The sequence below is a fragment of the Chroicocephalus ridibundus genome, chromosome 6 (assembly GCF_963924245.1).
Source record: "Chroicocephalus ridibundus chromosome 6, bChrRid1.1, whole genome shotgun sequence".
Lineage (NCBI taxonomy): Eukaryota > Metazoa > Chordata > Aves > Charadriiformes > Laridae > Chroicocephalus > Chroicocephalus ridibundus.
The window spans coordinates 13449502-13464472 of record NC_086289.1 but is presented as its reverse complement, the minus strand read 5'-3'; the positions used below and the strand labels follow the sequence as shown (position 1 = coordinate 13464472).

The following is a 14971-nucleotide window of genomic DNA, read 5'->3' as shown; positions in this document are numbered from 1 at the left end:
ATGCTTTATCTCTGTGTGAGGCTATTGTGATATGGATCGTGTTCATTATTGCTGGTGTAGCTGCAATCTGAAGTGGTTAAATGCCAGTTGGAGGCAGAGCTGAACCCCTTGGCACCTGCCTACTGATTGTCCATCAACTGGCTCATATAGTTCTTTTGTTTATCAGGCAGAATCTAAACAGCTCTGGGCCCGTGGTGCTCAGGACTGCTCTTTGGAGGGGATGGTGTGCAAGCTTGGATGCCTCATAAAGAAGGGAGAAGCTGATTCTTGAACTTAAGAATTCTCTATCCCTCGTTCTGTTGAATATCAGGGAAGCTGTTGCTAGTGTCTTGCATAGGCCAGTTTGCTGTTAGCATACCCATTCCTCTGGACTCCATAGGAAGAATCATAGAATTATAGAATAGTTTCAGTGTCAACCACACCAATCAACTTGGTGTTGTCTGCAAATGTGCTGAGAGTGCACTTGATCCCACTCGCAATGTCATTGATAAAGATATTGAACAGTACTGGTCCCAATATGGACCAGTGAGGGGCACCACTTGTCACCACTCTCCGTCTGGATGTTGAGCTGTTGTCCACTAACGCTCTGGATATGACCATCCAACTAATTCCTCATCCACTGAACAGCTGACCCATCAAATCCAAGAACAGAAGTTGTTTTAGTGCCCTTGGATGAAGGAGGACGTTACATCTGGCTGGCTCAATGTAGTGGATGTACACAGAGGACTCATTCCCAGACCAGTTTCTGGAAATACCTACTGAGCCAAATTTCATGAAAGTCTGCTTGATTAGGCCCTTCAAAGGAGATAACGTCAGGGCTCCAGGGGTGTTTGGCATGAGCAAGGAGCTGCTCTGCACAGGGACAAAGAAAGGAAATTGTCCAAAGAGAGTGTGCTTTCACTGCAGCAGATGAAAATAATTTTGCTTAACTACTTAATGATGTAACACAAAGAATAATAAAAAACCACAACAACAATGTAGCTATGGCACAAGGAGTTCGGACAATGTAGTGATGATGAAACATAAGCATGTGATGAATACAGAATAAAACTGAAAATAAATATAATCAAGATGATTAAAATCAGGAATATAGATTAGTTCAAAGGAATACCAGTAGGAAAAGGAGCTGCTAGGGCAGTTTTACCTTACCACAGCTGAGCCACTAAGTTTCAAAGTAAGTTTGGGCATCTGCAGATAGGAATTGCTGCATAAACATAGGTTCAAGGTCAGAGGAGTGCAGTCAATTGGACAGACCACATTTTTATTACCTTAATATATAAGATAATCAGATCGTTTCATCTTTGTTGAATCTATAATAATGTAAAAGATATGTTAATTTTCTAGTTAGCACTCAAACTATTGCTTCTGAACTTTTGCCTGTGGAGAGCCCTGACTTGTGCTTGTCTCTTGCCTGCAGCACTTTCCAATCCTGTGTCCTTCTCAGCCTGACTGACCCAAGTTGCCTGTGATAGTTACTCGTATATTCTAAACTGTCACTTATATTTTTATCTTATTCTTTCTGTGATGATTCTCATATTTCACCTTCCCTACTATATGATTATATTTATAAATAGTCTACCTAGGTGTGTTTAAAGAATTATGATTAAATCATTGGTTTATACTAATGACATTACAGTCATTGAAAGTCAGGTAGTAGATGTGGGGGGAGAATCTAAGTGTTGGGCTTTGGTACCTGCAGTTACCATAACAGAACAATTAATACATTTTGCCCTTTTCCCCTCTTTGCCTACACTTGTCACCTGGCAACTGCACCAGTTCCTATTTCCTGGGGATGTTTTGGGGAAGGGAATAAGCCAAAGTCTAAGGTACTTGGATTTGTTGATGATAGAGATTGAGTGGCAGGAGTGTAAGGTCTCTTAACTGGCAATTAATAGTAGGTGCAAAGGCTCATCTTCCAATAGGTACCTCTTTTCCTTTCATGGTAACATCTGTGAAAGTCCAGCTTTTGGACTGGCTCCCCTAGAGGGAGAAGGATGTTTTTTCTGAGTAATATTGTTCAGAATTGAATAATGTTGTCTCAATAACATTGCCATCACAAATTAATGTCCCTGCAGGTGGGTGAGCTGGCATCAAAGCTGGCAATAGAGTGGGGAGGCTCTGGCACCCTTCCTTGCTCTAAATGCCAGCCAGTGACCAGACTGCACTGCTGACATGGTGGTTTCTCCGGCACACATCTCCTGTTGACATGTTGAAGGCAAGGCTCTGCATTTTGGGGAGCACAACAGGTGTTTGTTTCTGTGGCATGGCACCTAATCCCCTGCTGCTGTTCTCTTGAGCTTTCAGTAAAGTATTTTCACATGAACAAGTAAACCTTTTGGTCATGGACATGGGGCTGGAAGGGACTTCAACAGGTTATCTAGTCCATCTCCTGTACCTGGAGAGAGAGGGAGTCTCTTGCCCATGCTCTGTTCAATGCCTATTATTTGAGTTGCTAATTGGAATCTCAGGAAGCTCAGTAATATTTATACATGTATATGTACACATTGAGGGGGAGAGAGAGAGTGTGTGTGTGAGAGAGGAGTAAGAGTTCCTCAGTAGAACCTGGAGTCTGAAATGGAAGAATAATAATCAGCCTGAATTTTCTTGAAAAATCAGTTTTATGGTGCTTTTTTCTCTCTTCCTTTCAGAAAAGGTTTAGACACCAAATTCCCCACATAGTTTAGTTTCCTTTGTGGAACCAGTCAGTCTTGCTTTCAGTCCTCAAGGAAAACCATTGCCTAGCCTGGCAGTTTATACATCTCAAAGGGCTGCTCTGTCTTACCTTCTGTCAAACTAATTTATTTATTTATTTTTAATTGAGAACTGTCCTGTGCTGGTATTATACCCACAGGTATACTTGGAGTTCAAGCCATTCCTTCTTTTTAGATTCCCATATCAGAAGCTTTAAATTCAGCAGGTATGTGACTCCACAGAGTTAAATTGCTATACAAAATCTGCTGGTTCGCAGATGGTACCAGAAGATAACTGGAACAAGAACAGAGCCAGCAAAGTAACTGGGGCCTTCTTTTTTCATTTCCTTCTTGAACTTAGGTAGAGATGTGCACAAAGCAGCTTTAAAAGGAAGACAGAGAAGGGAAAAAAAAGGTAAAATTAAATTTCCCAAGGCCTTGGTGGAGGCTTCTTAGCAAAAGGGAAGAATTGGGAGATATGATCCAGCATGGGTTGCTGAATCAATAAAAATAAATTATGAGTTCTTTGCTATCACCTCTTATAATGTATGATAGGGGACCCTTAAATCATATCACTACCTGCCAGGAGAGATTGTATTTATGTTTAACTAAGTTACACAGAGATAAAGCTCAGGCTTCTGTTATTTTAAGCAATCTAGATGTCTTTTCTGGTGGGAATGCGTGTTTGTGTGCAACAAGGCCATCCTGAGAAGCTGGGAAAGATTCTGTGGAGTACAACTATGCCTTGTATGGGTTAGGGTATGTAGGGGTATGGGTTAGGTAACCTGGGGGGGTCTTTCCCGTCTCTGACTTCTCTGACTAGTGCTACTTGCAGCTGCTGACAGTGTTGGTGTGTCCACCCCCCGCAGTGTGTTTATTTTTGATGGTCTGTAATTCTACTGAAATGTCTTCTGTGTTTTATTGCTGTCCTTAAAGAGGTGACTAATTCACCATGCCTTTCCCAAACACTCTCACCTGATGCTGTGTGGCTAATAACTCTAATAAGACTTAACTTTTATGTGGTGGTGTGTTGTTTGTTTTTTTTTTTTTCCCTGTTACAAAGAGGACAAAGGCTTTATGATCTGATATGGTAGTTATGTTTAGGGTGTACTGTAGTCTCTGGGACAGAATCCAGCTGCTCTCTGAGGGCTGATAACCATGCTGGAGGCCTTTCTTTTATTTCTTTAAGAAGGTGATGTTAAGAATGTGGTTGTAAAATTTGTGGTTTTGTGTGCTAAAGATAAGCATGTAGGTATGCAGGGGGTACATTTGCTTAAACTTAGGCAGGATTTACCAATTATTTTTTTTCTATTTCCTTGGAAAAAAAGTTATGTGAGAGATATTGTTCAATTTTTAATGTGTAGTGGAGATGGAAGAGCAATGTGGTTGACTGGCAGATGCTATATAGCTAGCGGCTATGAATACCCCTCATTTGGGTGGTAATTGGGATCTGTGGTTTGGGGGGAGGAGAATCTGACTTCTTTTCCCATATTATTGTAAAACGTAGTCACATTCCTCTCCTGAGTCCTGGAGGTGTTAGTCATTGCTTTGGTGGCGGTGATATTGAGCTGCATTCACAACCCATGGCATGGCCTTCTATGTGCAAGGCACCTCTGAACATATCCTAAATGGCAGTCCCTGCACCGAAATGTTTGAAACCAAAAGCCTGAGAGAACCTGTCAGGTTAAATTAAAAATCCGTTCTACATTTGTGTGAGCCCAGAAAGGTAAATGCATGATGCTGGAAGTGGTGTCTGTCTCAATGTTGATGCCAGTGGGTGTTTTTTTCTCTGACAGGCTGGGCTTGCCCTTGAGTTCCCAATGCGGAGAGCCAACATACAGGAATCCTGCCCTGCTCCTGCTGGTAGTTGTGTGGAAGGAGGGAGCTGGGCTTTCTAGAGCTGGCTCTTCTGCAATGCGCTGTAGTGATTTTGGGTTCTTTCCCCCCCTCAGATTCTGTTCATTCACTGCAAGCCCTGTAAGTGGGAATTTTAAACTGCTGCTTACATCCCGAGGGCTCTTTTGTGAAGATAATGTGATCTGTCCCCAGCATTCCAGGGGAATCCGTGGGAAGACGTCTCGGGCTCTGCCTCTTGCTTATTCTGCTGCCTGGTTTACATTGAAAGGGAGGAGAACAGGGGCAGAAAGAGCATACCGCGGCAGTTTTCATATTGGAATGTGAAAAGCAACATAGGCAAAGGAGGATTAAAGGAGAATATCTTTCTTTTAGTTACTGGTTCTTGTTCTGAGGACAAATTTAACAGTCTCAGCCATTCACAGATCACAAGTTCACTGGAACATGTTTTTCTTTTGTGTGTGATCTTGGTACTTGTGTTTTTCAATTTCAGAGGGCTCTTTTGCCTGCACTGCCAGAAGCCACCCACAGATCGTGTTTATCTCTCTAGAGATTAAAAAAAAAAAAGAAAGGAGTCCTTTGCTGCTGCTTAAGTTGGCATCACTTTACTCTTGCAAAAGTGTTGTTCTGATTTCCAGCGGGCAGGATTTGGCCTGTGTTTGTTGTTAGTACATCTGTTGTTTTCTTCTCATGTCTTAGGATGTGCTATTCCTTAACTGCTGGTATCTAGAGACAGGTTTTCTTGAGCTGCGCTCACCAGGCAGGGAAAGAGAAGGTAGATTGATATTTAAGGTGTATGCATTCCTATTTTTGCTAATAGTTCTGTTACCGTGGGTGAACTTGGATTGTGGCTTTATCTTCCAGGTGATGCTTCTTGGCTTAAATTAACTAAGTTTGTTGAAGTGGATTACTTTAGCTATGTTAAATTTCTGGATGGAGACTGTTTTCAGAATAAAGTAGTCTTTAAACTTTTCTGATGTATTTGCAAAGTGAATTGAACCAAACTCTTAAAACTTGATGTGGATTGTTCTTCCTGAGTGTTCCCATGTAGAGAAAAACTTAATCTCTCTCTGCCTCTGGTTCCTCATCAGTGAAACAAAGATGACATTACTTGCCTTGTTTCCAGTGGTGATGCTTGCAGAGTTTGTTAACACCTGTAGAATTTAAATTCCTCACGTGGGAGCTTTGTAATAATGCTGTATGCTTCTCACACCCGGAGACAGCACTCTTGGGTATTAGCAACTGCACTTAGACCTCCAGGGTAAATGAGGGTGGTGGTGATGTGTAGTGTGATCACACACATGCATGCATACATTTTTTTGAGGGGGGGAGACGGCACTGTGTGTGTGAAGTGATTTTGGTGGGACCAGGGTTATGTAGTGATTGTTTTTTGAGAACCCACTTACCTTGATCTAGGAAAGAAACTGGTACTGGAATGAAGTTAATTTTCTTCAGAGTAACCCGTGTCATGCTGTGTTTTGAATTTTTGGCTAAACCAGTGTTGATAACACCTGTGTTTTAGGTATAGCTGAACAGTGCTGCACAGTGTCAGGTTTTCTGTTTCTCGCTCTGCCTGCCCTGGGAGTAGGGATGGGGCATAGCTGAGACAGCGGACCCAAATTAGCCAAAGAGATCCCATACCAGCTCATCCTCAGCAATAGTAACCATGGAGTAATCTTTCCAAAGTAGACATTGTTCAGAGACTGGCTCTGCATTGGTCTGCTGTGAGAGGCAGTCAGTGAATGCCTTTGTGTTGCTTGTTTTTTGGTTGGTTGTTTTTTTCTTCTTTTTTTTTTTCTCTTCTCTTATTAAACTGTCTTTGTCTGGAATTACAAGTTTTTCTCACTTTTGCTTTTTTGGTTCTCTTCCCCATTCCCCTACGGTGGGAGAGAACGAGTGTCTGGGTGCGTGGTCAACCCACCACACATTTAAGCAAAAATGTATATCGGGTGTGTAAACCATCCTCTTCCCATCTTCTGACTGGTTATGTGGGGAAAACTAGGCTGATATTGGTGGCTTTTGCCTGAATTAGCTTTGAGTGCAGAGATTATATGAAAGACCATCTTAGCAAATTTGTCACCCTGAGTAACACTGTGAGTTTGTAAATCAGTTAATCTTTAATTATTAGTTTTGTGTCTTAACCACCTCCCCCCACCCCCCAACATAAAAACCACAATCCAGAAACCTAGAAGAAAGGAACAGATAGGGACCTCCATAAAGCCGTGCTGCTGGCTTTTAGGTTCCAGAGCATTTTAAGTCAATTTGCCTTCAGCTGTGAGCAATTTACTGATACTGGCTCCCAGTAGCCTGTGGTTGTTTCCATTTTAAATTTACTTGTTGGGTGCTTTTGCTCTTGTATGGATTGGGGAAAGGCAGATGAAAATTGCCTTCGTGTGGCTGCTATGCAGTGGAGGAAAGGTTGCAAAGATCATGGAAATAAGTCTGCAGGCAGGAAACGAAGATCCCAGCATGCCAGAGCAAGTGAGTGGAGAGCTCTCATTTTTCACGTGTAAATCTGTCCATAATCTCTGTGTTGTGCTGTGCGCTGCCCAGTGCTCATCCCTTTGCTCATTATTAATTACACTCAGTAAATATGCGGACAGGGCTACTGATGAGCTGTGTTAATCTCTGTGCTGATACAGCAGTATCACTTAGGAGATGAATCTCATGAAGTGGATCAGTGCTGGCCTTTCAGATGTCTACCTGAAATGATCACCTGTCCTCTCAGGTTGCTGTGCTCTTCTCTTTCCTGTCTCTATATGAGTGTCGCCTGGTACAGGAACATGACTGCCTTTGATGCGGCGCTTTTCGGTTGTTCTGAAGTTCACTGTCAACCTGCTAAAAGAAATGCTTTTACACTCTAATTTGTGGGAAACAGAGTTATATATTCCTCTGTGGGGTATATGCAAAGCACTTTGCCAGTTTAGAATTGGCAAGGTCTGGAGGAGGTTTTAATGAACTAAAGTAGTTTCCCTTCATAGTAAAATTTTATGGGCATGAAAGATTGTTATGCCGCCAAATACTCTGAGGAGCTTATGAGCACTTTTGTGATTTATGGGCTCAGAGATTCCTAATAATTGTCTGAACAATAGGGATCCCTTCAGGGATGTGTTTCCAATATGGAATGAAACCTGGGTACCATTTCTGGTTATATTTGTTTTGCTTTCCTGCCAGTCAAGTTGTGTCAAGACTCATAGCTGCTGGATTGGGCAGTCTTGCAGACTTTCTGGTCTTATTTTAGAGAAGCGGTCCATCATATTAAATCTGGATTTAGTGGTTCAGTGTACTATACAGTGTGATGGCAGGATTTCTCAGGGCCAAAGACACTTAATCTGTATTGCAGTATAAGCCATTGAAGATAAATAATTGACAGGGGTTGGCATTTTTGTCATGCAAGCCTTATAGCACTGTATTCAGCAGACAGTGTAGTTTTTGCAAAACAGAAATACAGACTGGGGAGAGGCACGTGTGTAAAATAAAGTGCATAAGGAATTTCTTGCAGGACTGGAACATCACTTGTTTCCAAAGAAAAAATATTTTTTCTGATTATCCTTTCTCCATCCCCACTTCTGTTGAGAAAACCAAAACAGTTTATTGAATTTTTCAGGTCATTTAGTTTTGTGTAAGCTGAGCTTGAAATTGCATTTTCCAAAGGGTTTGTATTGCCTTAAGGGAGTTGTAATTCAGCCTGGCCTATTTCCCCACTCTGTCCTGCAGGCTGGTCCACCCTTTTTTCATTCCCAACCAGCTGAGCTGCTTGGTGCCCTGAGGGACACCTGCCCCTGGGGTGTCCTGGGAAGCGCCGTGTGGCTGTGTGGAGCCTGGCCCGTAGGAGACGGGGAAATTGCACATCTGAGCTGTATTCCCTGAAGCGAGCAGTATGACCCTGAAGAAAAATGCAGTCCAGCATTGAGCTGACTTAAAATTAATTTTGGGGAGATTAGTTTGATGAACAGAAACAGTTTAATTTGGCACTACAAGGTTGTTTACTTTATTTTGATTAAAGAATGCCTAAGCATAAGATTTTACTGTTTCTGAATCAATATCGCTTGGAACTTTTTTCAGTTTTATTTCTTTCCCCCCGAGTACATTGTTTTTCATCTTGAAAGTTACAGAGTGGGCATTTTCTATGGGGTGGCAATTCTAGATTTCCCTCAGTTCAGGGGAAGAAAATGTTGGGTTGTTTTTGGTTTTTTTTGAAATAGTACATTGAATGTGAAATCTCCAATTTTCAATTGAATTCAGCTTTTAAAATTAAAACCATGAAGATCTTAATGCAAAATTACTGTGGCACAGAAAAGCCACGGTTATTTCTTAGTGTTGACAAAAACAAGCTAAGCTTCTTCAACTACAAAATAGAAATCAGAATCAAATATCTCAGCTTGAATCAATGAGAGGTTTTTCTTTTTTGCTTTTTTCTCCTGTCAAAATTCAATTTTGGAAAATATGTCCATTTTTCCTTACTTTTCCATTCTTTTTCAACTAATGCATTCAAGTAACAGAATGTCTTAGAAAATCTGGTACTTGCCCACTTCTGCCCCGATGTCCCTGCTTCTAGTTTGTTCTTAGCTCAGTTGGGATAACATGTTGTGGAGGCCTCAGAATAGCCTCTTGAAACACTTTGAAGTTTCCTCTGCAGTGCTGTGTCAAAAGCACCCCATGAAAACAACTCAGGAACCAGCTGTGCCTTTCAGGCTTTGATTTTAGTCTTAACTGCATGTGACACTTCCTTAGTATTTACATTTGCTCCGTGGTCTCACGAGGCAGCGTTGTGGGGAATGCGGTTTCACGGCTTTTCTTGGGAAGGTTGTGTGTTCAGCCCCTCCAATCCTCGCTGGTTTTCAAACTCCCAAACCATTGTAAGAGTTGCCCTTATTGAATCTGAAGTGTCTTCTCTCAAAAGGAAGGACTTGGGGATATTGGTTGATGAGAAGCTCAACATGAGTTGGCAATGTGCACTCACAGCCCAGAAAGCCAACCGCATCCTGGGCTGCATCAAAGGAAGCATGGCCAGCAGGGCGAGGGAGTCGGTGTCCAGCTCTGGAGCCCTCAGCACAGGAAAGACAAGGACCTGTGAGAGCAGGTCCAGAGGAGGGCCACAAACATGGTCGGAGGGCTGGAGCACCTCTCCTATGAAGACAGGCTCAGAGAATTGGGATTGTTCAGTCTGGAGAAGAGAAGGCTCTGGGGAGACCTTATTGCGGCCTTCCAGTACCTGACGGAGGCCTCCATGAAAGATGGGGAGGGACTCTTTATTGGGGAATGTAGTGATAGGATGAGGGGCAACGGTTTTAAACTGAAAGAGGGTAGATGTAGACTAGGTATAAGGAAGAAACTTTTTACAATGAAGGTGGTGGAACACTGGCACAGGATGCCCAGAGAGGTCGTAGATGCCTCATCCCTGGAAACACTCAAGGTCAGGTGGGACAGGGTTTTGAGCAATGTGATCTAGTGAAAGGTGTCCCTGCTCATTGCAGCGGGGTTGGAACTAGGTGGTCTCTAAGGTCCCTTCCAAGTCTAACCATTCTATGATTCTATGAAAAGTAAGACAGGACAGGGTGGAGGCCATGTCAGGTTGTGATGCCAGTGTGTTGCCTGGCCTGGACATAAGTGGTGAGTGGTTTTTATGGACAGGTTGCTGTAGGTGACTGTACTGTGTATTATGACTGCCTCAGGCAACTTCTGCTATTTCCTGTGACCCTTTGTGAGATTTAACTGCAAAGGAGTGCTCGTGCTTTTGCTTTCCATGCATTAACAACAGGCGGAGCTGGATTTTTGTTAGTCTTCCTGGGCGAAAATCCACAAAAGCCGTACTAAACAACGTGCTTTTACTTTGGATTTATACCCAGGAGCTGAGTAGGATTCAACCTACTCCTGTAAAGCTGGTGTTATTCTGTGGTTTGCAGGGTTTATAATGGATAAGTGATACCTTCAAAAATATAGGGCATAGGAGATCTGGGGAGAGGCACACAAAGAGCTGGGAGAGTATGGATGCTGCCTGCAGTCGTAATTGCAATTTAAGGTAGAATTGCTCTGTTGAAAATTGACCAGGACATGAAGATTTTATTTAATATGTTTAGGGCTGGATTCGGGATCCACCGAAATCAGCAGAAGTCATCCTGCTGTCTTCTATGCAATTAAGCTCTGAGACAGGAAAACTCGCTGTGTGAAACCTTGCTGTATTTGTGAGAAGGGTGTCATTTTGGGCAGGGCAAGCCTTGTGCTGTGGTGCATGGCTTCCTAGGGACTCTCGAGAGGAGTCCTGTCTGAGCCCTGTGGGAATATAGGGAACACTTAAAAACTCGCATCAGGTTTTAGCTGGGAGCAGGCTGCACTGCTTCCCCCCACTGGTGTAAGGGGAGGGAGTAACCAAACCTTGATTGCTGCATCTTGCAGATGGCTTACCCCTTTGTATGGGAAGGCGTGTGCAGGATTTAAGTTGCGATAAAAAGGATATGTCCTTATTTTCCCCACTGCACAGCATCAGTTTAGGCTGACATGGGCTCGCATATGCTGACTCAAGTCTGCCTGGCAGGTTTCTTTTCACAGCCTGCTGGAAGCAGCTTGGCTTTTATCTTCCTCCTAAAGGTCTCTGTGTGGGGAAATAAAGGGACAAAATGTAATCGGGGATGGAGAAAGTGAATCCAGTAGAGAGAGGGATGCTCAGAGCATCTATTCTAAAGCCATTAAGTTGGGCGCTGAGTGCATAGTCACGTACCAAGGTCCCTTACAATTTGAACAGGTCTCTTCCCGGTATTATGCTGACGGTAACCGACTGCTGCAGCTGTTGTGATATTGATTAATCCTTTGGCATTTTTCTGCAAAGCTTTAAATTCCTCACGCAGCAGCCTTTCAGCTGGGAAACCCAAATGAAAGGTGTGGTGGGTCCCACTGCTGTGGGAGGAGGAAGAGGGAGGGAGATGTGGATTTTGTAGTAAAAAGATCCTCGTTGCATAGGAAAACATTAATGAACCCAACCCTTTGGGTCACATCTCTCATTTGGACCTATCTTTTAGCCAAACTGTGAAGTACCTGTTAACAAAACAAAACAAAAACCCCCAAGTATTTACTAAAAATTTCTCTAGATGCTTTCACAGCTCAAGCAGATAAAAGGGAAACTAGCCTGTTCTTGAACCCTGCAAGGAGGAAACAATGCTGAAATGTTAAAATGATGCAAAACAAAAATGAAGAGTTGCCCCAGAGCTCTTCCTGAGCCTGGTCCCATAGAATCCGAGGGAATGAGAAGTGTAACATTAGTTATGCTAAAAAAGCAAGGAGGAGATGATCAAATGCCCTTAACTTCCAGTGAGGAACCTCCATTCTTTCTGCAGAGGTTCTCATCCCGTTTGAGCCTGGGAGCTTGCAGAGAGGCTCACAGGTTTTCGGAGTGCAGAGCGGCCTTTCTGGGAAAGAAAGGCATTGGGCAATGTAGCTGGTAACTAGGAGGATTACGTTTGCCTGTGAAATCTGAGGTCAGAGCACCAAGGATATCCGAGGGAAGCTGTACTCCCCTGTGGTCCCCCATGTACTGCTTAACTCCCCTCTCCTCCTACCTCAGTTTTGCAAGGGCATGACTTGGGAGTGTTTGTGGCTCACCAGAAAGTAAGTGGGTCCTGAAGGCTCTGACTGTCCTTGAGCACTGAAGATACAGCTGGAGTTTTGTCTTGCTCAGCATCTAAGCTGAATGTCATGCTCTGTGTCCATCTATTTTATGACTGCAGAAAGGTGATAGCATGTGGAAATTCCCATGTTCCTGGGGTCAGTGAGAGCAGATGGAGAATAACAAAGCTCATTCTGGGCAAAACGGACCATTTTGCTCGATAGGAATCTTCATAAACAAACTTGCAAATTTTTCCATGGAGACTCACCAATTTGTGGTAGCACCTTGAGAAACAGAGAAAGTCGACTAATTTCTGATTGGGCGGTTGAGTTAACAAGGGCTCATCTGATTCCATCCCTGACCTTTAATAACCATGGTTGTAGAGAGGGCAGCTTACAATGTCCAATTAATTCCTGTTGGCATGTTTTATTTCAAATGCAAAACATTTTGAGATATAAAATAAATGTTACTGGTTACATGATACATTAAGCTAATGAATTTCTTTTTTGTTTTTTTTTTTTTTTTTTTTTTTAAAACTTACTTGATCCTATAATACCACACATTTAATGGATAAGTGCTAAGCTCTCCTTTGGGTGATTTCAGATGCTTTGCATATTGTTACACAGTCTAAAGGAAAACTCTTCTTTTTTTTTCCCCCCTCTTTCTTTTCCCTTTCTCTTCCTCCCTCCCTTTCCCCTCCCTAGGTGATTCTCATTCTGACAAAGCTGTATGACTTCAACTTGGGAAGTGTTACGGAGAGCTCACTGTGGAGGTAAGTGGATTATAGAAATCACAGCAATTGGCATGGAAGGGTTGCACTGTGTCTCTTGTAAAATTGGAGGCTGAGCAAGGGGAGGAGGCAGGAGGGAATCTGAGATAACTGGAGTTGCCTTTTGGAAAAGGGACCCGTGATTAAGAACACATTGCTTTAATGAAGTGGGGTCTGCAAACAAGAGGGTTTCTTGATGTATGGGTATTTCCCTGGCACACAGAGGAGCCTGGTTTCATTCTTGCCTTTAAGTGTCCTTAGACAAGTCCCTGCTGTGAGGCTGGCAGTGAGAACACTCTCTATAGATGGTACGTGCTTGCTGGAACAGTGCCCAAGTTGGTGTACAACACAGTGTGTGATATGATCTTAGCTGATCTTACAAGTGTTCCTCAGCCCTGTGAGCTGAGATGGTCGTCTTGGCATGAATCTGTGTTGGCTTGCGCTGTAAGGACAGTAGCCACTAAAGGACTAGAGATATCACAGGGAGATGCTGGTGTCTTCTCTACTCTGGATAGACTCAGGTTTGTCTAAGTACCTGCCATGCTTGTAGGCTGGCATGGGTGATGGACTTTCCTGGCCTGGGGGAAGCACGCTGCTGGACCGAGTGTGTGTTTGAAAGTATCTGTGTGTGTTTAATAAATAAACACATTTTTAAAAAATCCCCTCCCCCACCCCAAAAAAACCCAAAACCCACCCCTATAAGTAAGTAGGCCAGTTCCTTGATGTCTGAAATCACTGATAGTTTCTACTTGGTGGGGATTGCTCTTCCTCCTAACATCCTCCTGCCTATGGTGTGGAAAGGGTATGCCTTTAACAGAATTTTTATTTGGTGTTTTTTACCCTAAGAACAAATAATTAAAAAAAAAAAAAAAGGCAAATGCGGCTGGGGGAGACCAAGTGCCTTGTGTCAGACTTACCTGGTGCATTGCAGCTATTGCGCAATCTGCTGAAAGTGTAGTCGGTGGAACTATGTTGTAGTGGTGCCATTGGTGTCAATGCATTGTAGCCGTTGCTCTGGGCGTGAGCAGCTTCTTGGCAGATGGTCTCCCGTACTTCTTTCTTCCCAGATAATTTAAAAGCCCCTGTTTGGAGCAGACTTTCAGCATGTGCTGCAGGTTTATTTCTGTTAATGTATTTAAGGGTTAATTGTTCAGTAGAGCTCTTGAAACTTCTCAATTTGCACAGTACTTCCAAAGCCTAATTGCGCTGTACCATGGTAATCTGAAAAAGTATAAATAACCGTGCAGCTAATAAGAGAGAACAGAGTCATTTCCACTTACCCTGGTACTTTTCAAGGTATTAAAGCCTTAAAAAACTTTTGCCTCTTTACCTAACAAGTACAAATGGCACTGTGATTGTACTTTAAATGTAATTGCCAAGCAATCTGCTCTGCATAAATAATGTAACAAGCAGGCAAATCCTGTCCTAATACTGAACTCACAGCATCACCTGAGCTCTGCAGAAAGGTAATAGCAGCATCCTTTTGGAGTTTTCCCAGAGTGATGGAAATGTAGTCCATCATCAGTACAACTGAATGCATCCAGTACTCAGTCAGCTGGGGAAACGTGCTGATTTGTGAGGCTGTTTCAGTGTGTTCTGGGACATTTCTGCATCTTTTCTGCAGTGAAATAGGGCTAGTGTGGGGCCTAGAGACTCAGAGACATTGAGAAGTCAGAACCTCCTGAGTTCTCTTCCAAGGTCTGGGAGGAAAGCTCAGGGTAAGAGCTAGTAGGCAGAGCTCCTGGGCTCTGAACCTTGGTTTCCCACCTGGAAAATTTAGGATTAAGCCATGTTGTACTTCAGAGGGGAGTGTGGAGTCTCAGAAAGCAGCTATGAGTTTCTTTGGAAAGGACATTGTAGAAATGCAAACAGATACTAAGTGGAAGCAATCAGCCAAGAGAAAGACTCCTTTTCTCAGGATTTGCTGTTCTATTTGCCCATTAAGGCCACTGAATCTTTGCATTATTTAAATCAGTACTTTTCAATATTTTCTTTTAATTTTTGAGACCCTGAAAATTTGAAAAGGAGGATCTGTCTTTGCAGAGTGAATAAGCTTCT

The 14971-nt window shown here is 42.9% G+C and overlaps 1 protein-coding gene across 1 annotated transcript in view; it reads left to right on the top strand.

The window, feature by feature from the left end:
* Positions 1-14971, top strand: part of SORCS3 (sortilin related VPS10 domain containing receptor 3) — a 307837-nt gene that overhangs the window by 86367 nt on the left and 206499 nt on the right. The window contains exon 2 of the mRNA XM_063339010.1: positions 12849-12916. Coding sequence (XP_063195080.1) covers positions 12849-12916 — 68 coding nt within the window. The remainder of the gene's footprint in view (positions 1-12848; positions 12917-14971) is intronic.